Source organism: Corvus kubaryi, unplaced genomic scaffold (genome assembly GCF_017639235.1).
Source record: "Corvus kubaryi isolate FWS band 111438036 unplaced genomic scaffold, C.kubaryi_AGA036_p1.0 37392, whole genome shotgun sequence".
NCBI lineage: Eukaryota > Metazoa > Chordata > Aves > Passeriformes > Corvidae > Corvus > Corvus kubaryi.
The window spans coordinates 12,801,059-12,824,536 of NW_024581131.1; the positions used below are offsets into that span (position 1 = coordinate 12,801,059).

General features: G+C 44.1%; 1 protein-coding gene across 3 annotated transcripts in view; it reads left to right on the forward strand.

Annotated features, from left to right (window-relative positions):
- The first annotated feature begins 449 nt into the window (after positions 1 to 449).
- The window catches only part of LRP4 (LDL receptor related protein 4), an 83,736-nt gene continuing 60,707 nt past the window's right edge, over positions 450 to 23,478 (forward strand). For all 3 annotated transcript variants that reach the window (XM_042038476.1, XM_042038477.1, XM_042038478.1), the window contains exon 1: positions 450 to 665. In XM_042038476.1, the coding sequence (XP_041894410.1) occupies positions 581 to 665 (85 nt within the window). In that variant the 5' untranslated portion in view covers positions 450 to 580. The remainder of the gene's footprint in view (positions 666 to 23,478) is intronic.

Sequence of the window (23,478 nt, forward strand, 5' to 3'; positions counted from 1 at the left end):
GTCCTGGGTACAGGTAGCTGGCAGAAGTCGGGAAGCGGTGGCAACGCGCGGAGACCGGAGGATACCGGGCAACCCTGCGGCACGCAGCCGAGAGCCCGGAGCAATGTTCCTTGGCGATGCTGCGGGAGTTGGGAGAGGGAGAGCCGACACCGACGGCCCCGAACACCGGGGCAGCTTTAGGAAGGGCTTCCCCGCCCGCGGTGAGGGAGCCACACCCGGGGCAAGGGCTAAGGGGGTCCGGGGGCTCTGGGCGAGCCCAGGGGTCTCTCTCTGGGCGGCCCCAGGGGGTGGCGAAGGGAGGTGCGTGCCTCGCCGCGGAACCTCGGCCGCGAGACCGCCTCTGCCGCGCCGAAAGTTTGCGAAGTGCCTCGGCGCTGGGGGGAGCGGGGCGGGGGCTGCCCCGGCGGGGCTCCTCCTTCGGGGCCGGGCCTGGGCGGGCGGAGCGGGGAGGGAGCCCCCAGCCCCGGAGTTGCCGCGGCTGCGGACGGAGCGAGCGGCGATCGTGCTGGGGTGCTCCGCGCAGGAGGAGCCCGCGACGTCGCTGCGGGCGGCCCGGGCGCGGGGCCGGGGCGCTGCCACCATGAGGCGGCGTGGCGGGGGTTGCCTCCTGCCCGCGCCTCCGCAGCTCCTGCTGGTGCTGCTGGGAGCGCTGCTCCGCTCCAGAGGTAAGCGGCTGCCGCGGCACCCTCTGCCCCGCGGCAGCGCGGGGGGCCCAGATGCCGTCCCGGGCTCGGCGGCGGCGATCCGTGCCCCGGCGGAGAGCCCTGCCCGGCCGCGCCGCTCACCTGCCCGCGCCCGCCGGGCGGGGAGCCCTGTCCTGCGCCGCCCCGCCGCCGCGCTTTGTCCGCGCCCCGTCCCGCGCTCGGACGCGAGGCTCTCGCCTTCGCCGTGCCCCGGCGCGACGGGCTGGAGCCGGCGGAGTGCCCCGGCAGGCCGGAGCGCGGGTCGCGGAGAGGCGCTGCCCTGGCCAGCGGGCTTTCCGCAGCGGAGAGCCCGCAGCGCCCACGCGGCCGCTGCCCCCCGCGGAAGTTTGGCGGCGGCGGGCGCGGGCTTTGTTCCCGCGGTGCGAGCGGCAGGCCGGGCCGGGGCGGGTGCGCAGGTTGCCTCGCAGGCTGCCGTGCCCGGCGTGTCGGGACAGCCGCCGCTCCGGAGCAGGAATGCAGCCGCACACCCGCCGCGACGGGCCCCTTAAAGGTACAGCCCGGCTCCGCGGTGGCGCCCCGGGCTACCTGCCTCGCCTCGGCGGGGACTGGGAGTCCTCCCGCAGCGCCCTGGCACAGCGGGGCCACAGCAGGAGCGGTACCAAAAATAGTGACGAGGGGAGGGTTTCGCTGCGCTCTTAGCGAGCCGGGAGCTAGTCCCACGAAGTCTCGCCATAAAAACTTTAGCTTTGTGGTTGCTCTATCAACTGGTATCTGCTGTTTCTTCGTCTTGTGCGGGGGGTTCTTTATTTTACAAGTGCGCCCGGTGGAGAGGAAAACATCTAAACGGTTCGCAGAATTGTTTATAAAGAGTTAGAAGGCTTTTGGGGGAGGGGTGTGGAGAGGAGATACGTACCTCATTTCTCTCCCTTCGCTGCTTTGGCAGCTGCTGTAGAATTTCACCCATCCGTTTTCTCCTATGCTACCCTGAAACTACAGGAAGCATTTGCAGTGGTGCTGCTGACCTCCATCATTCTACAAGTATTGTCCCTGGGGCACAATCATAGGGAGTTTGGGTTTCAAGTAATATTATTTCTCTTCTAACAAGAAACCTAACTGTAGGCAGCTTTGAAGAATGTGCTAAGCTAGCTTGGATAGACTGACTAGAGAGGGGTGTAGTTCTGTGTGTCAGAAAGCCTGCTTTTTAGAAGCCAGAAGTACTCTTGAGTTCCCAAATGCCACACAGATACTTAGCTGCCCTCTAGGAGTGAGAAGGATCTAAAAGATAGCTCTTAGTAGGTACAGATCTGGATGTGTTTTATTTTGGCTATTGCCCAGGTGCTCCTAGTTAATGTGTCTGGGCTGTTAACAGCCATGTGGGGGATGTCTGATTGTAAAATGCAAGTTTGCTAGTACGTGGTTGTTCCTTGATGTCTCTAGGATGCTTTTTTTATGGCAGCTTGTTTCTCTTTCAAGTAGTTTTCTCATCAGAGCACTTTCGTGTATCCTCTTGTCAAGTGACTGTAAGTTTATGACTGGATGTGCCAACTGCTTCCAGAAGTGAATATCCTTTTTCCTTCATTGAAAGATAAGGAAATAAGGGCACAATTTTGCACCAAGGACACAATTCCTGAGCAATCTTTTCCTATTTGAAGCAAGGAAAAACATCAGGCGATATCAGGATGGAGGTGCAGAGAAAATGCCAAACTTTGCCATGAGTTGGTGTTCCTCCACTTAGCTAGAAAATTTTCAAAGTTGTTCCTTAGAAGTACCTGCAGGGTTGATGTGCAGCTTAACTGTCATAAAGCATCCACAGAAGTTGTGATGCCAAACAGGTGAATTGTTAGAAACACTTGGTCATTTACTACTCTGCCTCAGTACAGAAGAGTGTAAAGCAAACAAGTCTGCAAGACTGACCTTTGACTCTTTTGTAGTGGATAGTGGCAGTTCAAACTGGAGGAGTCTGTGCCAAAAAAACCCCAAACCAACAAAAGAGGTCTGCAAGTATCTTGAGCTCTTGGAAGAGTGTGTTGCAGGTAAAAACAGGTGTAGTGAGGGAATTTAATGCTAATGTCATGCACCGCTGGTGGCTGGAGTGAAGAAGGACCTGGTGTTAAGATGGTCTGTGTTAGTATAAATACAGAACGTCACAGAACCTGTCTGGCTGATGTGTTTGCTGTTCTGGCTCCTGGAGCTCTGCTGGAAAAATACATAGCTACTATCAGAGCTTCACCTCTCAAACATCTTGACTACATTTTATCGTTGCAAACCTGAATGTGTTACTTCTGTAGAAGTATATTTTGCAGTGGGAATCACAATTTCCACTGCCTGTGCTTGGCATTGCTGTTGGTTCTACAGCTCTTAGCCAAGTGCAAAGCACCCGTTTTCTTATTGTCAACTTGGAGCTGATAATGTTCTACTTCCTGGGTGTGCTGAGACTGCTGGGGTTTGCTGATGAGCAATTTGGATAATAGTCACAGATCTCTTGATAACCCTGAATTATCTTTTTTCCAAAGACTTTCTTTTTTCCAAAGTGGTGATGGCACTGAGTAGCATTCCCTGTACTTCTAAAATGAAGAGCAACATGCTGCAGGACAGTGACAAGTGGTGGGTTTTTTGTTTTGTTTTTGACAATTTTGTCTACTAAAATGGAGTGGGAAAGCATATAGCATAAATCTTCCAGTATGAAGTTAACATTATTGATTATTTAGTGTATCTAAGCAATTTTCTTTTATATTCTCTTTCCAGAAGCTTTCAGTTATGTGCTATAGCACTGTTTTCTGCAGTGGAGAAACTTCTTGTGTATTGGGAGTGTGGGTGTATGCAGCAAGAAAATTAATAGGTGCTTAGTTACATAAAGTGCTTGCATTTCCAGAGTATTTTGTGAACCTTGAAGAGGCATATTCTCTTCCTGTGGGCCACAAAATGAGATTGCAGAAAACTTGTAGCCGTTTCTCTACATTGTATTTGTTGAAGTTACAGAAGAAAAAGTGGTTAGATACATTCAGTTGTTTGTATTTCAAACCAGAAAGCAGTTCTTGCTCCATGTTAACTAGAAAAAGAAATTAAAGTCATTTGCATTTTGTTTTTACTCCTAAACACTCTCCAGACTAGTGAAATTAACATTAAAAAATAGTTAAAACATTAATTCTATGAGAATGATCTGTAGTCTGATAGTGCTCTTGAATCTTCCTGCACCCTTGTGAAATAGGCAAATATTATCCTTGTTTTGTAAATGTGGGAAGTGAAGTAGAAATTGTCTTGCCCAAGGCCAACTCCATTTGCCCTAGAATGCAACCTACCGTTGAACACAATAGAATATATGCTTCATAACACTTCTAAAAGCTGATAAAGAGATATTATCTTAAAAACCAGTCAAGGTTTTAAAAATAGGTTTATATAGTAAATGCATGTTCTGCACCTTCATTGAATTCCTTTGCTGCTTGTGACTGCTTCTCTTTTTAATAATACTTGCATTTCTCTTGCTGATGGTCAAAAGATCATAAAGCCACAGAAATTTTACTGACTCTCTGTTAGAAAGGGTGAATTGGTAAATAAAGCATTCTTAAAAGACATGTAAAAGAAAGGTGGATACTTAATTTCTCTAGTCCTCTGGTTTTTCTAGCTTACCTATTTGTGATGTTTTCTTCTATGTGTTTACATAATAAGATAGTATATATGTAGACTTAAACTGACTGTCTTTTAAGATGTTTGGCTTTGCCTGATAAAACGTCCAGAGCTGGAGCTCTGGCATACAACAAACCTGCTCCCTTAAATGGCATACTATATTTGGTGGCTGTCTTTCACACAAATCACAGCAGAAAACACTGAATGTAGTTGTCATCCATGAATCTCATGTCCTTGATGGTTAGACTCTTGCTTTTGTGTCTGTGGTGCCAGTGGTTCTTTGCCATTGCTGTTATGTTAGGTATTGCTCTTCTATGGGATTTTGTTGTCTCTACTGAGTGAAAACTGGGCACTGTAATGCTCCTTGAATATCTTCTTTCTTCTGTGTAGATTTCCATTTCTCTGTACCAAAGATAGTAACTGTATGGATCCAGGGGCTTGTTATTCTGTAGACTTGTGGTTTATTTGTGCTGTATACCTGGTTGCTCTGGGACTGTTACCTGGGAGTATTTGGCTGCCCTGCTGTTGTGAGTGAATTCATGTTCAGGTTTTTCAGCTTTCCAGGCATGTTTTCTTGTCTCTCTTATGCAGAACTGTCTGTTAAATGCTGAAGTGTTCCAGCCTGTGCATTTAGTCTGGGGGACTCTTGAACTGTAGTCAGTCTTTCTGTGAGGAGCAAATCTCCTCAGCTGTTATGAGTGTAGATGAAAGGAGACTCACTATGTAAGAGCAGGAAAATAAGTTTTCATAAAGACTTTATAAATATCAAATGGAGCTGATGTTTGTTGACTTTTGTAGTGCTAAATTGTGAATGACTGAAATTCCTCATATCAAGGAATTATGTAATTTAATATAGAAGACAAAGAGAAAAAGGGAATTGAAGTGTCACGAGCCCAATTCTGATGGTATGAGATACATTAAGCATTCTGGTATAAGCATGTTAGCACACCTGTGGGTTGAAAAGTATTAACAGAAGCTTTGTCTGTCATGAGGTTCTTAGGTGATTAGGTTCTTCTGGTATTAGCCACCAGTCAGCAAGTCACAAACCATTAAGATTAACAGGCAGTAATGTAGATGCATATTCAATGTTTGTACTGCCAGTTGCAGTTTTGTCAAAAAATGTATGACTGAAGACAGCACAGATCTTGTTTCTCCAACTGTTGTATGTTGATCACAACTTTCTGGTGTTGCAATACTCAGAAGTAAAAAGCACCAGATTTTTTCCCTGAGTGGGTTAGAGGTAGAATAGAATTCACCTTCTTGTACTGTAGTGATGAGGTTGTGTAAAGAACTGTTGTCCAGCAAGGCTTCCAGTAGATAATATATTTGCCTGAAAACAGACCCCATATTCTGTAGTGTCAAGGTGGAGTTTTACTCTTGGAGTTAAATCTACCAGCAGTGAGATGCTATCATGACTCCAGGCAGGGGAGACCCCTCTCCTGGCTACCAGCATGGTGACTTCCTCCGTATGCCCTAGCAGGGCATAGTCTTCTGTGTCTCTTTGTTACTGCCTGACAGCCCCTCCCAGCTGCTGGAGCTTTCTGTTTCTATTGCATAGCAGCAGTTCTTTAATCAGAAATCTTGTTAGTATTCAAGGATAATTGATCCGACTCTCTGGTAGGGGGTGGGGACCCAGCCTTGCATCCTTCTCCTACTTGCCACCCCCAGTTTGACCCCTGTTGTCTCTTTGTTTTCTCCTGTTAAGTTTGTGCCAGTGATGTGTGTGTGTGCTGTTTTTCCAAGCAGCCTGAAGTTGGCTGTAACCAAGAGCAGCAGTTAAATAGAGCCCGATTTCCCCGCTTCCTGGCGTTCAGTTGTTCGGCTCCATTTTCTGGTCTTCTGTGTTTTTGATTTGCAGAGAAGGAACTTTCTTGGTGCCCCCGGGCATCTCTTAAACCCATTAGAACAAACTCCATTATTTCACTGTACTTAGAAATCCTCCTCCTTTAGTCCCAGCATCCATCAAAATAATGTATCCTCTGTAAGGCCCTCTGGAAAATGTTTAATAGGATCTTTTCAAACTCAAGGAGAGTTCCAGTTGGAAAGGGGGAGGGGAGAAGGCTAATGGAAGATCTGACTGTGACTTGCAGTAAGCCTGAACTTGGCCTGTGTCAGCTCTCCCTTCACCTCCATGCTGAGGGAAAGCTGAACAGAGCGGATCCAACACTGGGATCAAAGCTGGAAACAAAAGGCTTTGGGAGAAAAATTTCCCGTCTGGCCAAGAGGCAGCCACACAAAAGTGGTGCATAATTTATCACTCGAGGTTTATTTCTGCTGTGCTCCTTCTGGAAAGAGAAGGAAAAAAGAAGTGACTCTCCTGCTGTTTCGAAGTGGATAAGTGATGGCTTTGGAGATTTGAGGCAGGAAGGAGCTAGAGATACCATGGAAAAACTTTTTCAGTGCATTCTGTACCCAGCTCCTCTCTTGTCAGATGTGGTAAGACGTTATTTCTGTTGAGGGGAACCCTGTTCTTGCATTTTGAAGTTTCAAAGAGTGAGGACTTTTAACTTCTCTGATAATTTACAAATCACAGTAGAGTGGTGTTGCCCTTGGCAAAATCGAGTTCTTTGACTTTCCAAGGTGTTTTTCTTAACTTAAGGATTGGTCTAGGTGCTGTGGCTCTGTGTAACATCAAGGAAGAGGCTACATTTGCCCCAAAGGGCTTATAGTCTTAATTGGACATCTGACATCTGATAAGGATCAGGGGTGTGATAATTCTACTGGGATAGATAAGGTCAATATTAAAATGGTATAGCTTTCTAATTAAATTTCCTTTAGCTTTGGTTTAATGGGAAAAGCTTCTAAAGTTTTTCATTCCAATTGCTTCTTAGAACAAAGATAGAGTTTTTGGGTAGGAGTTGCTATCAAAGACTACTGAAAGCTGGTAACTGTGTAAATAAGTTACAGATGAGGAAGCAGATGCAAGAGTAAACCATGAGAAGAAGGTAAGAGGATATAGGAGTATAGATATTAACAGAAGCAAAGATAGGCGTTTTGGAAATGAGAGCCAAGGACTTGAGCTGGCAACGGAACAGAAGAGTAGTGTAAGGAAATCCAAGTGGAGTAATTATGTGGGATCTGATGGCAGAAAGAGTTGTTAATTAGGTAGGATAAAAGATGGAAATTTTGAAAGTGAAGGTGAGCACTGAGCAGAATTTAACTGCTGAGACAGGGAAAGACTGACTTTACTAGTGCTTTAAAGGAGGATGTGACAAATTGTTAGGAATCCGTGACAGTAGAGTCCCTGACCTAATGGGGTGATTTTATGAAGTATTAGGAGCCTAGCAATGGAGTCAGAGGTGGAAAGGGAGACTACTAGCAGAACACTGAGATGGTGAGCCCATGAGATAGAGGTGGTTATGGAACTATCTGCAGTGGTGGAATGTGGGATCTGTCAGCCTTGGGAGCACATAAACGAGAAGGATTTTTGAGTGGGATGTCCAGGAAGGTATTTTGGAGGATAGTATTGTCTGGAAAAGTGTATGAAATGGGAGGGCAGAACTGAAGAGAGAAGCTGGAATTTTGGAGATAATTGCCTGGACAAAAGCATGAAGTGAGAATAGGAGATTACTGTGGGTTTGGTAAGAAGTCTGGATACAGAAGCAAGTTGTAAGTCTGGTGGCAGAAAATTGCGGCTTTCCTGGAAAAGGAGCCTACTTCTCTTCCCCTTCCCCATTAAGACTTGCTGTGTGAAAGAGTGAATCATGATTGTGAACTGTTAAAACATAGGCACCCGATGTTCTCAGCCTTCTTCTCTGAAAGGCTTGTAAGAGGCATTCTGGCACTATGCAAGGTTAGAGGGAAATACACACTCTGCTCCTTTAGCCTGAATCTCCAGCTCAGTCAGTTCATTTGACTTGGTGACAGCTGGTAGTGCTGGGAGAGCTTCTTGCTTAAGGTGCAGCCATTCAGTGTATCAGAACTGTCTCATGGGATCTAGGATTAGAGTAAAGACGCACCTTCTTTTTTTTTTTTTTTTCCTCTTTTCTTTTTCTTTTCCTTTGTGCTCCCACCAGATTTTAGTTCTAAATTTCCATAACTGCTGAATAGTCAAATCCTTTCTTTGCAACTCTGAGGGCAGGGAAAAAAAAAAAAAAAAAAAAAAGAGAGAGAAGTCTCTCAGGGTTGTAATTTCCTGCTTCTCTTCCAAGCTTCTGAGGATGAACCAGGAGGTGGGATAATTCTCTGAATTAAAATTGCATTTTTTAAGAGGAAGCCATCTTTACTGCTGTCCTTTCTTTGTTATTCAGACTTTGCCACTTCTTCAGGCTTGGCAAATTTAAGAAATGAGGTTTTTGAGGCCTCAGAGGCTGTGTTCTCCTCACTGTGATTTTTGAAGCCTGTTACTCCTGAAAAGCCTGAGTTGAGTTTCTTGTGGCTGGAGGACATGCCACTAATTTGTGCTGCCTTTATAAAAGGGCCTTGATCAGCATAGTACCTATTAGCATGAGGAAAAACATAATGAGTCTGTCTGTGAGAGAAAACTAGAGCATTTGTGGCATGGGAAAGGGGAGATAGATTGCAGGCTGCCATTCTGGAGGCTTTAATAGCCAAGAAATAGGACAGAATAGTCATTGGTAAATAGGAATGCTAGAGGGCTATCTGCATTTTTATCATGGCTCTCAAATAGAAGTATTCAGTGTCTAAATCTTAGAAAGCCTGATGTAGGAGTAAATGGGAGACCGGGGCAGGAGTCCTTCAAGAGCAACAGTCATTGCCCTGCAAACAGACCTAAGTTTAATACAAGGAAAGAGCAGGTTGAGTTCAGAGCTGTATGCATGCAGAGATGAAGTGGTGAAGGGAATTTTCTTGGGCATTGACTTGGAAACAGGGAAGGACTGATTTGTCTGGTTGGTGTGGTTATGGCCCTTTGCTATCTCAGGGAAGGCTGCCTCTGGATCTGACTTCTTTCCTGATCCAGTGAACAGCAGCTGCAAGAGGGTGTTGACTCATGAACAGTTGATTGCCAAGCGATTGTCTCCACCACTAGGGTGGTAACCTCATGTGTTCCAGTTTGAACTGTCACCACTCATGAATCAATACTGTCTGTAGGCCTTTGTTCACTGCATTTTTGAGTGTATGGAAGAATTCAGACCTGCAGTCAGCATTACCTTAAACAACAGAAGACTTTTAGGCCTTTTGGGTGTTAGTTGTTGGTTTTAGGGGGTTTTCTTTTGTTTGTTTGTTTTGTTGGGTTTTTTTCCAGGCATGAGGTTCTTTTGTCTGGGAAGCAGGTGGATCCCCTGTCTGTGCCTCAACTCCTCTACAAGGGCAGATTTGTCATCCTTGCATCTTTGGCAGTTATGCTGAGTAATTTCTATGCTACAAGTACTCAAGCAAGACCAACCTTGGTGTTCCTTGACTTCTGCAACCTTTGCCTACAAACTGGCTTGAAGCAGCTTGCTTACTAACAGGAGAAGCCTGTTATTTCTCTGAGGTTTCTCTTGTTTGTGACCTGCCTTCTGTGAACTGGAAGATGAGGAGCTGTAATCTTCTGTTGCTCTTAGTGCAAATTCCAGACTAGAACAAAATAAGCAAATTGCTTAGGTTTGAGTTTTCCAGTCAATTGTCCCTAGAAAATGTTGGGTGTTTTTTTGGTGCTTCTTTTCTTGCCTTCTTATGGTTAGTTCTTCACCCACAAGTCTTTAGAAGTCTGTGAGCAAACTTTTAAGCTTGAAAGGAATGTCTAAAACAAAAAAAAAAAAGGACAATTCCTGTGATACCATGTAGTAACTTTTTCTTGGTTGGTTGTGCTGGGTAGGCAAACTTGATGATGTATGCTGGAAGAATAAGAGAAACTCAGATGATTATTTTTTGAGAAAGGACCCGTGAGCAATTTTTGTGATGAGATACTTTAGAGCAGACTGGCAAGAAAGAGGGGATAGTAGACACTTGCCGCCTTTAAAAGCTTGGCAAAACCCCATTTAGCTTAATTGGGTACACAAGGTGAAACCTAACACAGTTGCAATATAGAAATAATGGGAGAAATAACAGGGCAAATTAGACCTATGTACAATTCATCAATTGTAGGATAAAAATAAACAGTACTCAGACAGAAGAAGCCTTCCAGCAAGGAAGGGAGTGAGGTAGAGCTGACATCTTTGGTATGTACATCTTGACTTACCCGCTCAGGCAAAACAGGCTCTGAGCTCAGGCTTCGATTAAGTAACAGGAACAGCTGCCAAAACACCTACGTTTGCTGGCTAATACACTGCAGTGCATTGGTCCTGCAGGTTAATCTGGGAAAGGCACGGAGAATGTTATCTGGGTTTGTCTTGGTTTTTTCCTTGAACAATGTAACAACATGCTTTGCATCCTGTATGTCAAGATCTTAAACTAAATACGGTGGCAATGCTAAACCTGCCTCTTGAAGTGTTGTGAGGACAGAGGGCCATTTGAGTTGCACCCCAGAAGACCAGGTAGCCTAAGGAGCCAGCTTTTCTGACATTGCAGGCTGCATACCAAAGTCTCCGAGGTATGTGCTTTGTGGCTCCATGCCCTTTAGAGACAAGCAGAACGGGGGTGGCTCACAGGAGAAAAATGACAGTAACTCCATAAGGAGAATATTATCTGTTGTGGGATGGGACTGAGCTAAGATGGGTAGACAGCACAGACCCTCTACAGGCCCACACTAATGACCCTCAGGAACCTTTGCATGCCTAAGGCTCTGTGTGGCTGTGCTGGCTGTGTAAGTGGCCCCAGCAAGTAGGACGTGTTTGAACTGCTCAAACCATGAGAACTGAATACAGTGCTGAGATTTTCCTCCTATACTAATCGAGAGCAAATTAAATATTTGACTCCCATAAGAACGAACTCCAGAGCTCTGTATGTTCTTCCATTGTAACCAAAGGGAAGTCAACTTTTTTGTTTTCAGATGTGCAAAGACATGAAATTACTAGATCTATGAGATCTATGTAATGATTGCTACAGAGTAGGACTGGAAGGATTTCCATTGCTGATCTCAGCAGCACCAATACCAATTCTTTTTATGCAATCTCATCCAAAGCAGCAAAAGTTGTCTCCACCTAAAAGTACAAGATAATCACAGATTGAAACCAAATGAAAATGCTGTCCATGCCTATGAAAACATTGTTTCTGGGGTTTGACACGCCTTTTGACGCTTGGGAAGCAAATAATTTAATCCAAAATTCACATGAGAAACTAGTCAGAATCTAAACCAGAACACAAGCTGCTATAGCAGAAAAAAGAAGTCCGACCCTGCTAGCCAACTAGACTGCCACGAGTTATTGTGCAAAGTTATTCTACTACTTAGCACCTAGTGCTAAGTGAAAAGTGCAAAATCAAGTCAGACTTTTACCAAATACTGAACTGGCATGTGCAGTTTGGATTGCAAGTTGGATACAGGGAGGATACCATAAAAAAAAAATATTGGAATGAGAACTAAAAGGAGAGGCTGAGAAGAACATTTTAAAATCTTATGAGTAAAATATAAAATATATTAGAGCAAGGAACACTCATATTACTAGAAATAAAATGTTATTCTTTGGAACATTTAATTTCTATCCTTGGACTCCATGCCATGTATCCCTTTCTGTTAAAGCCTCTGTGGAGACAGGCCCTTCGTATCTTGAATCCACTTCTGGAAGAAACTCAAGCGTGCTGTTTTTTACATGTGGGTAACACTTGCAGAGCTTGTTTTGCCAATAAAAGTGTCTTTGAATTGATTGTGGTGGGATGCGCTGCGAGTTCTGATGTAACATGAGGCCCTTTGCAAGTGCAGATTTTGATGAGAACTCGTCTCTAAAATCTCTAGTAATTTTGTTTTCTTGTTGCTGTTGTGAATTGGCTCCTTTCTTTCTGTGGTCCATTGTTGTATGGATTCCACCTGGTTAAGAAATTTGATTTATCCTTGGAGGCCTGAACTGCTGTCTTTGCTAGCAGGAAATAAACAATGTTCCAACTGTCCCCAGTTATTGCCCACTTGCGTTTCTGCAGATCCATGTCTTTTGCAAGCATGCTAGAAGAGATGACTTATGGATCATGAATTGCATTTTGCCAGTCCTCTGTTCCTTCATATCTATCAATTTAGTTCTCTCCTCCTTTTTAAATTTCGTAAATTAAACACACTGCTTAAAATGATTGAACAGTGGGTTGGACCATGGAGGTCTGGTTTGCCTGGGACACGGTGGCTTGTTTCAGGTGGCACTAGGAATGCAACTCCAAATGACTTACAAGGGCATGTTACTGATTCAGAGTAGGGTTTAGGATAATCTCGCTTTATGGGAAATATTGTCACCAATATACAGTTTTACGGTAATATAAAGCCCATGTTCTGGAATAGCAAAATTGGAGGAATTTTTGCTCCTGCTGCCTTTTCTTTTAGTAAGCTTGATATCTCTCAGAGAGAAATTTTTTTGGTGGGGGTGCTATGATGTTGTCACTGCTGAAGATTGTTCTTCTCTGCCTGCAATGTATGTGGCTTGGCCTCCAGCTGCTGGGCTTTCTTGGCCCAGGGGTGTGGTTTCCTGTTGCGCCTAGTCTGGTGTAACTGTGGGTTGACCCAGAGAGCAGTCTCACTCTCTTGTCCCTTTGATAGGTCTGTGTAGATATCTGCTGGATGAATCAGTCCAGCTTGTTGGTCTGTCACAGAACTGGCCTGCAGGATGGTGAAACCACAGTTTGTCTGGTATTGGCAAGCTGAAGTGAATTGCTCATCAGTATAGACCTGATGGAAGGACAGAGGGAGGCAAGACCAAGCATTTTTTTGGCACTGACTTGCTGCTTCTTTGCTTTGCCTTAATAGTAATTTGGAATGGCTATCCCTAGAAACAAGGGAAGATGAGAATTCAAGCCCAAGATTTAATTTCTGTGGCTTATGTAAGCATAGGCCTCTTTATTGTATTGTTACTTGTATGACAGTCTTAGTGCTGTATTAGCATCCAAGTGTGATGAAAGATCAACCCATAGATGTTGCAATTGGTGCAGTACATTAATTGGTGATGCCCTTTGTGGTGGAAACTTCTGTTCATTAGGGTTGGAAGCAAAGACCTACTATCTTATTTTAGTTGGGCTACCACAAACTAATGTTGTGAGTTGTTGCCCGAGAAATGGTCAATCTGAATATGAAAAGCTTTATCCCCTTGCTACTGCCTTGATTCTTCTTCCTTAATCTTGCCTTTTAAATGACTGATGTCTAGCAGAGAGTTGGTTTTTGACCCTTATTCGCAGACTCTGCATCAGTTTTGCTTGCTCTCCCCACCACCCTCCACTGGTGTAGTTAGATGTGGTTTGACAAGCCTGGCCTGGGCATGCACACAAAAGAAGGCACAATCCACTCTTCTCCTGAGCTGATGCAGAAATGGCAGTGCTGATGTGAAGTGTCTGGTTAGTCACAGGAAGACAGAGCTAGCTGTGGGAAAACATAAGCTGTCTAAATGGCCATTCCTGTTCTCCCTGAATATGTGGCAGGCTGAAGGGGAAGATGTGCGTAGGATGAATCTTACACATGAATTGTCAATTGGATCACGTAAAGATTCACTCTAATGGAAATCAGAGCTTCACAGTGTTACATGCAGCATGTGCATACAGTAAGGACAATCCCTACTCTGAATAATTAGTAATTTCTACATGTGCTAAATTGACAGATGTATGAAATAATGAGGAAAAAGCCCTCAATGAAATACTGATTAATGTAGTAAATAGAGACTCCACTTAAGCTTTGCCTTTTAGTCTATATGGTGATGCTTCTTGTCCTGTCTTCTCCATCCTGTCCTTCTGTTGAAGCTGCCTTTCTCTAATTATTCTTTTTCCTCCTCTGATATGCTGCACGCAAGATTAACACAATTAGAGACATTTGTTGCATCTGAAGTCTGATACTGGGAGAGTGAGAATTCTTCTCAGATGTAATGTCCTTTAAAGAGGATTTAGTTGCTCTTTTTGCCCTGGATAATGCATGTTCCTGTTATGTGCCAGCATATTCAATAAACAGTTGGCACTAGTCTAATGATGAGCATCATATCTAAACCCAGCTCATAGAGATCTGTTCTGGGTCCACGACTCTTCCGCCCTTTCCCCTATCCTGACTGTAGCATCTCTTAGGATGGATCACAGAATGGTATTTAACCATGTAATCACAAAGGTCAAGAAATTTGAGACCAGAAGCTTAACTTGGGCTTGGTTAGAAATCCAAGTTTTAACCCTAGATTCCTGACTTGGGATAGTTTAGCTGTGGCCAACTTTACCTAATAATTACTAAATGTTCCTTTCTGCTGCTCTGTAGCAGCAAGCTAGATTGCTGGGTAGAATTCTGTAAACACATAATTGGCTCCAGTGGCTGTATTTACCCAATAGCTTAAGTGGTTTTCCCTGCATCCCCTGGAGATCAGCTGTACAGAACTTGGGTTGGGAGTGCCATCTTAGCAAGCTGTAGCATAAAGATTCCCCATGGTTGTTGGGCCAGGTGTGATAATAGCTAGGTCTGGGATTTTTTTACTTTTCTCTAAGGATAGTTGACAACTTTATTTTGGAGTCCACAGACTTTTTTCTTTTGAGGGTAAAGAAGTTAACCGTGGTGACTGGTTGCTTAATAGCTGGTTTTTTTCTGCACACGAAAGTCAGTGGCTTTTCCCCAGATTAGAATGTTACAATTTTAAACATTTACTGTACTCAAGTGTAGAATGACCTAATTCACTGTGTTTATTCCTTTTCATAAGAATTTTCAGCACAGTAGTATGCCTATCCTAGTTCCAAATGTACAAACACTTGGTAAGCAGACTGTAAGAAGAAAATAACCTGTGAGCCACTGTAGTAGACACATCTGTAAAGCCTTAAACAGGAAATGGCCCCAACTACTTCTGTCAGTTTGCCTCTGAGGCCATGGTTCTTCAAGCAGTGAAGCAAAAGAAGAAATCAAACTGGGCTGGGTGAGGAACAGTTGTAAGATCCTTCAAGTTTGCATCTTTTTGAAGCTTGTTGCCCACTGTGCCACTTTTGCTCATCTGTCTTTTTATCAGGCTGCACAAAGCTATGCCAGTTTATGGGGGTTTTAGGACTGGGAGAAAGGGAAGGAGGGCTAAGAGTTCTTTAGGGTAGCACAGCTGATGAATATAAAATCACCCTCCTGAAGCTTCTTTCCCGTTTTGAGCAAACATAATTGTGTTTCTGGAGAACCTGAGAGTTGTGTTATCACTTAAATATAGTTAAGTCAAGGCTGCTTTCTGTCTTTTGCTTATTGTGCACAGAAGGTTTGTTTCAGAGGGGTACCTGGAAAGAAATCAAGAAACTAGATTACAGCATGAAGGGCAGGAGATTTTATCTTCCCCATGGAAAACAGACATATTCCTCTGAGGCCTTGATACCTAAATCATCATCTATGTATTCAGTTTGCCAAGTGTTTGTGCAGTTTTAAGGAGGGGTATGGGAATGATTTCCAGAATGCTGTTGCTATTTGTAATTCCACATCGTTTGATAACGTACAGTAAAAAATGAAGGGAGGGTAGTGAAACTCTAAGCATGCTTCTCAGAATCTGGACTTAGTGGACCACATTCAGTCTCAGAATAAAGGACCAGGAACTGGGAAATATAACTGAGCTCAGCCTCTGAAGCTGAGATAGATGCTGTCATGACTGTAATGGTGTGTAGCTTAGTTGGGTACTGTGACTTAAGCTGATCTGATCTTGACTCATCAAGGTTTGTTGGCTTAAGGTCCAAATGTACCAGCTGTTCCTACTTAGAGAACGATCCACAGGAGTAAATGTTATGTTCTTACAGTGTCTGGGAATGGTAGCATAAGGTACCAGAAAAATTCAGCTAATTTAGTCAAGATACAAACTGCGCACTAAGGCCTTTTTTCCCTCCTTGGAAATACTTCTTTTTTTTTTTTTTTCCTGACTGAAAAAATACTGCACAGCTATTGAAAATAATTAGTATATAACTTCTCCACTTAGGTGTGGAAAGAGAGTGAAGAAAGTCTGTATTCAACTGAAAAACCTCCCAGAAACTTCTCAAGGTAGACTGTAATTATTTGAGATAAAATTCTGCTACAAGCAGACAAGTAGTCCTGTGTTCTGTCACTTCTCTACTGTTATCCAGTCATTTTAGGTAGCATTTATAGCACTGATGGGTTTGGGTTGCTCTTTGATCAGAGGAAGTACTCTATATTTAGCCGAATAGTATTATGTCTTGCAATGCCCACAAATTGGCTTAAAAGCTTGATTCAACTTGATTTGTCTGTTGTACCCTACTCCCCAAAGTATGGTGGAATAACAGAAGGAAAATTGCTCTTGAGTCATTGTGGTAAATGCAACTGTAAGACAGGAGACATCACGCTGTCTATTCATGGGTTCTGGCCCTGAGATCATGGTTCTAGCAAAAGGAAGTATGCTTGCATGGAGGACGCAGAAGAGTTTAAAAGCTTTTCGAGTATGAAAAATTCTTCTTCCAGGGCTGAATGATGTGCCTGCTTAAATGGTTTCTGAGCTTTATGAGGAATCTTTTATTAAGATACGCACTTCAAATCCTGGAACTTGGTCCAGGAAGTAGTATCAGAAGCCGTTCTTAATAATATTGTTAATACAGACTCTTCTTGTGAGAAAAATCCGCAGGCATCTTTAGCCTGCTTTTCTATGGAAGCAATGGTTATTTCAATATGTGTGCATATCTTCTCACAAAAAAAACCTGGTCCCAGAGAATAGAAGTTTCATGAAAATAGGCCTCACAATAAAGGGAAGGGACCACAGAAGCAACTTGGCTGTGGGTGAAGATTCCTCATGAGTTTGCATTTTGTTAGACATGAAAGAATCCTCTCCCTCCATTTGGCAAAAGATGCATCAAAATGGACTGTTAGAGATGAATCCATCTGAAACTGGCTTTGTTAATCCCATTTCTCATGTAGCTATTGAGATTATTCAGGTGTGCAAATTGGAGTCTTACTGGACATAAGCCTATTTCCACGTCCCCAAGCAGTGGCAATAGTCTGAGTGGTTAGTTCATCAAGCCCAGGAGATGTTTAGTTCTCTCTCATTAGGAGGCAGAGGTCTTTAATGGGCTTTAATTGGGTTGCACTTTAGGATTGCTCAAAAGCTTTATTTGGTTTAGGATGTGGCTGCTTGATTAGAGAGTGATATTTCTGGAAAGAAGAATGTTAAACCTGTGTTTTGAGCTAACTGGTTGCTGGCTATTTCCCAAATATGAATGAGGTTTGGGGTTGGGGGTTTTTTTGGTTTTTTTTATGTTTAAACTCATGAAGTTTTTGGGCTGGATTTTATCTGTTAAGGTTCTGATATTGTGCTCGTCCCCATCTTAAGGGTCCGTGGAGGCTGTGCTCTCTTGCATACCAAGAAATTTTAACTAGAATATCTGAAATAATTACTACTCCCAGTGTTCCACCCTGTGCCTCTGAGTGGCTGAATATGAGGTAAAATATTGCTGAATGTCACAGTTTACAGCCTGGCAACTTCTGTATATTTTAGCGTGCTGGGTTATAAACTGGTGCTTTAGGAACTGTGCACAAGTGTCCTGAGGTAATGTATTGCCAGATAAGATCCTCTGGATTGCTGGGTCTAGTCTGATTGAACTGGAAAGAAGCTGCAGGCGTGACTCTCTTTTCCCTCTGGAGACGTGCCTCTTGCTCTTCAGGCCGTGCAATAAGGCCTGTGTGCGTCAGCCTGGCCAGGGCAGAAGGTAGCTGAGGGCTTTTGCTAAGGGCAGGGAAAGAAAGGAAAGGTGTCCTATTTACTTCTAGACATCCTCAGTGTCTTGAAACACAAGAGAGACATTTTATAATGCAAGTTGAACCAGTTCTGATGGTTTTTCCTAACTAGTTACATCAGAAAGGCCAAGGATCATTACTTCTTTTGCTGATTTTTTTTCTTTCAGCCTTCCTCCCCCTCCACCTTTTGTCTTGCTTTCAGTTCACCCATCTGCATCTGGTCTTGCCCAGGCAGCTGCTGCTCTATTTGTATGTTCCCTGGGGGAGCTCTGGTGCTCCTTTAAGATCTCCTGTTGCTTTGGGAATTCACCTTTTAGACATGGTGCTTCATTAGCCTCTCTCATTTATTTAGTACTGTGAGAAAAGATTTCCCCTCCCAAAAAGCAGAAGAACAAGTTTCCAGCAGCATGTGCTTGAGAGAAGAGTGTCTCTATGTAAATAGAACAGGTTTAAAAGCTATTGGCAAGGGAGCAGCTGGAGAGGTTTTGAAGCAATATTGTTTGACCGAGTTGGCACTGCGAGGCCCTTTGGCGGCTAAGGCTGAAGAAATCCCCCCTGCTCTTTCTCCTTTGGGAAGGTTTGTCCACTGACGAGTGACTGCGCTGCCCCTGTGCACTGTTGCCTCTTGTCCCCTGCCTCGGTCTCAGCACGGTTGCTCCTTTTTGTTGCAGCTCGTTAGAGGAAAAATAGCCATTTGGGATTTTTTCAACCATTGGGTTCTGCATTTCCTCCTTTGCCGCCCCTCTCCCCTGCCGGGCGTTGTGGGAGAGTCGTCCCCTCTGCAGGCGATGGTGGGAACGACTCCGGCCTCACTTATCATCAGTGACAAATCAATGGCAGCCTTCAGAAAGCTGGCCCCCAGGATCCCCTCTCGGCCCAGCTCTGGAGCAGTGGGAGGCTTCCCTGGTGGATAAAGGACTCCTTGCAGCCCTGACTTGTTGCCTTAAATCTAACTGAGGAAACCTTTTCAGTCTCTTCACCAGTGGCCCCCTCCCCTCTCGATTTGTCTTGGGGAAGGTGGCGGCTGGTGGAAGGGGGGCACATGGGGAGGTGGGGGGAGACGAGAGTGGGAGAGCATTGGCGTTTGTAACACTTTTTTCTGTTTCCCTTTCACAATAGCCTGGCTAGTGCATGCAGAGCTGGGCTCACAAAGCCTCCCTGAAGCGCCCGGAGTCCTGCGGGGCTCCTCACAGTGAAAGTTTGCTGTGTGTATTCCTACCAACAATACAGCTGGGCCCAGCAACAGGCTCTGGCTTTGGGCAAATATTTCTACAGCTTTTCCTTAATCGCTTTTGAGGGGAGGAGGGTGAGATGGGTTTGAGAGGTAGGAGGGCGAAAGAAATTTTGTATATGCAAAGGAGACAAAAATAGATATGGGTGGATGGATTTATCTCTGGCTTCTGTGGTCCAGGATTCTAAAAGGAACCTTTGTCAGCTTCCATGCTAAAGCTAGAGAGGGTTTGGGGAGCATCAGTGTTGGATTTGAAGGAGAAGGGAGGTTAAGGCAGACAACGCGTAGTGGTTTCAGCTCAGCCAGTCTAGAGGTTTTTTTGTTTTCCTTTAAGTAGGAAGAATAGCTGACAAGCCCCTCCTGTGTAGTTTAATCCAAAGTGTTGCTGTAGACTGGAAGTACAGCCTTTTCTTGTGCTAGGTATGTCTAGCTTATTTCTGCTTAGCTGTTCTGTAGGGTTTATGCTTGATTTCCTGTTCTCTCTATTACCTGTGAATTATCTCTCAACTTCTAGTTCATTTGATCTGGGTCACAGCTCCAGACTGGAAGAAATCAGAGAAGTGATGTTCTTTTAAAGTAAACTATTTCACCTTTACTGTTTGATAGGTTTTCAACTTGAATGTTGCTTGAGTCCACTGCTGTAGCCCTGGCAAAGACAGGTAGACTCATAGCTATGTGCTGGTTTTGTCCCCTGTTTCTAAAGCTGCAGTGGAGATACCTAAACAGCATGAAACTGCTTGATTGGGTCAAGAAGAGATCATGTGAGCCCACTTCTCTGTAGCATTATGTGGAAAAATTAGCCAGGCCACCTCCTTTAAACATTCTTTTCCACCTCTGCAGGGCTGGCAGCAAGCTTGGCATTCCCACAGTTTGGAGTTAAATTCTTACATTGGTTAAGCTGTGTTGCATGTGTATTGAAGGTTCAAATGTCGTCTTAGACCTGATGTTTGTGTTAGAGTAGGAGTGATACCAGAAGCATAATCCTTGTTCCAGGTGTGTTATGTCAGAAATTAAATTTGGGCAGGAGATGCTTACCTGTGTCAGTGTTCTCCCAGAACAGGGAGTAGTTTTGCTCTAATGCCATAGTTACACAGATGGTTCACACTGAACACAACTAGGGGCTGCATATATGGAGAGTGAGTTTACTGGACTTTCTGTCCAAGGCCATATGCAGGATGAGTGAGACTACTGTGCAATGGTAAAGCTGAGAGTAAAGTTCTTAGCATGGATATAACCAATGCTTTTAAATAAGGGATATCCTTGCCTTCCATTTGGAGGTGAGCACAGAATGTAAATCCTTATTTGTAGGAGGAAATTACTGATAGGCCAAATACAGATCCGAGTAAAAAGAACATAGAGTAACATCTGTCCTTAAGAAGATGTTCAAGCACCCTTACCCTTGCTAGCATCTGGTGACTGCCCCTTTGTTTTCTATTACTGATGATACAGTATTTGTAGCAGCGTTCTGTCCTTAGAGCATCACAACTACTAGTGAGGCAAGGTTTGTAGGAAAAGAGAACAACGTTAGTTAGACCAAACTAATGTGGCTGGAAAAACAAACAAGATTTTGGGAGCAGTTTGTCCTGAGAACTAAAATAGAAGCCTAAGTCTTTAAATTAAGCACAAGTTGAGAACAGTTGCTTTGAGTTCAGCTTGACTGTGTTAGTGAATTAGATATTACAAAGAAAGTTCCTGATAGTTCTGGAGCAGAAGGGGGATGATGTGTAGAAAAGGAGTTGGTGCATTAGGGGCCAAGCCTACTCCAATCCTTGCCTGATTTTCTCTTTCAGTTGATTAAGGTGTCACCAATTTCTAACTTTCCAGGCTGAAACTTGAGGGAGAGAGAGAAGAGTTTCTGCTTAAAACTGTCTGTGAAACTCAAGTTAGAAATGATTCAGTGAGTTTGGAGAATAAGGATGGAGAGAGAGTGCTTCCCCCCTCCATGTTTAAAATCTTGCCACAGTACAGAAAAGTTTGAGAACGTTAAAGAAGCTCTCATGCTCCAGAAATTAAAAAACCAGAAAGAAACAAACAAAAACATTCCAAAACCAGAGGAAGCGTAAGGATTCTTTGGTTTCTGAAATTCACTCATAAATTGTGGAGCTGTAAATACTTTGCAAATATTCAAACATTTCTAATATTAAAAAAAATTTCAATCAGTACTTGTATGTGCTGAGTAGGAGTTTAAAAACCTGCCAGCAAAAGCCTCTTTGACACCCTCTGTGGTTGGACATTGACTATCCAGTGACAGTCTTGAGTTACCCGGGAGCTCGGCTCCAATTATTGCCCCAAGCAAAGGGCTCCAGAGGAACTCTGGTATAGAGAATGCCTTCTGAGAGGCTGCCCGCTGCACTGAGTGCTTCTTTACTGGCCTACAGGCCATGAGGAGGAGGAGGAGGAGAAGGAGGCAGCTGCAGGAGGCTATTTCTGTGTGCCACAAAGCAGTGTTGAAGATTGTGTTGCAATGCAAGAAATAGCGTGGAGAGCTGAGTCTGTCATCCCACAACGGGTGCACGCAAGAACAGTTCAGCTGCGTGATGTCAGATGCTGAATTATACAACTTGTCTACCTGGTCAAATTATTCCAGGTAATTTTAAAGGATTAACTTTTTGGTAGCCAAGTGAGCCAGATGGAAAAGAGCTATTCTTTGCCGTCAGCTTGCACCTGGCTTAAACTTGTATATTTGTACTCAGTGGGAATGGAGGAAAAAGTGCTGCCACCTGATCTGGACCAAGTTTGAATTTATGGGCATTTTTCAGGGGAGGGAAAAAAAGAGTAAAATTTAGGAGGAAGGAGTAGCAGAAGAGAATTGATTATAGAAGTAAGGAAGCTTGTTAAGAGACAGAAGGAAATGAGGGAATGTGGGCAGGTAGAAGGAGGGTTCTGGGTAGTGGGTATGAGATGGGACACTCTGGCTTATGCTCTCTTTTCTTCCATCTAGCTCATACATCTAGCCTGTACCTTTTACTCCCAAGTCCCGCTTTCCTATAGTGGCTCACCCACAAAGCAACTTTTGTCTTTCATATTCTTTTCTGTAGCCCATCCTTTTTCTTAGAGAAAGGGGACTTGCCAGTTTGCGAGGCCTGAGGCTGACCTGTTTGGCACCATGCTTTAGCTCCGTATCACCTGTATTACTCCCCTTTCCTTCTGTAGTGTTTTACGAGCATCCAGCCCTTGTGCAAACCTTTCTTTGGCTTTTCAAGTTGGACACTTGGGTTTCTGTCATGGGACTTTGTCTGTCAGAGATCTAGAAAACAGAGCTAGTGATACCATTTAAAGCAGTAAGATGTGAAGGTGAATCTGTGTTTATGGACTGCTTGACTGTTCTCGTGGTTCATATATATTCACTCAATAGCGCATTGAGTTCAGGAGTTTGTGTTGCAAATAATATGGAGATTGTGTGGTGCCATAAAAGTGCAGAAGCTGTGCAGGTGAGTTTAATTCTGGGATTTTGTTAAAGCTTTTTCTAACTTGCTTATAATGGATTTTAAATGTCCTGTGTAATCAGTAGCAGCTGGGTTTTTCTTCTGAAGCATGCTGCATAGGATACTGTCTTTGCCAGACTTTGCTCAGTTCTGTGTACCAGGAAGCAACCCTTTTCAATTCACACCTGTGAAACTAAATTTGCTGAAATCTTCCAGGCCTTGGCCCCTCATTTCCTTTCAATGGAGGGAGAGCTGGTGTTGGGGGTGTCTCTCCTAGCATGGTGTTTACTGCTACCTCTGTGCTTAACCTGTTCCTCATGGACCGTTCAGTACTGTCTAATTTTTTACACTACACATTTCCTTCTCTATTGAGGAGTGGATGTATATTTAGATAGATATATATATATGTATATATATTTGCATGTAATACGATATTTTTACTTGGAATCATCCCATAGCAGTTCCTTTCTGCTCCTTCAGGAAGAGGAGGTCCAGGTCTCCCATAAAACTGGGCTTGCTGCTTTGTTCAGCCTCTTTTGACCCGTTCCTTGTTGAATGAGAAAGTTGAGTAAAGGCCACAGGTCTGCAGATGAAAAACACAGGGAACATGAGTTGAGATCCGTGTTAATTTCCCCCCAGAAACTGCCGTTCTGTAATTACAGTTCCAACATCCTCCAGAAGAAAAGGGCCCTGTCTCCCCTACAGCCCCCCTGGCAAATTTGATGTTCCTTGCAGCAGGGAAACCAGGCATGGAGCAGAGCAGGTCAGCTGGGGCTTGAGAACGCTCCCTTTTGGTGTCTTCGTTGCTGAAGGGGGGTGGGGGCTCTTGCTCTTCTCAACCCCCTTCTTGCCCCTTCCCTCAAATCTCCCAAGTAAATACAATTT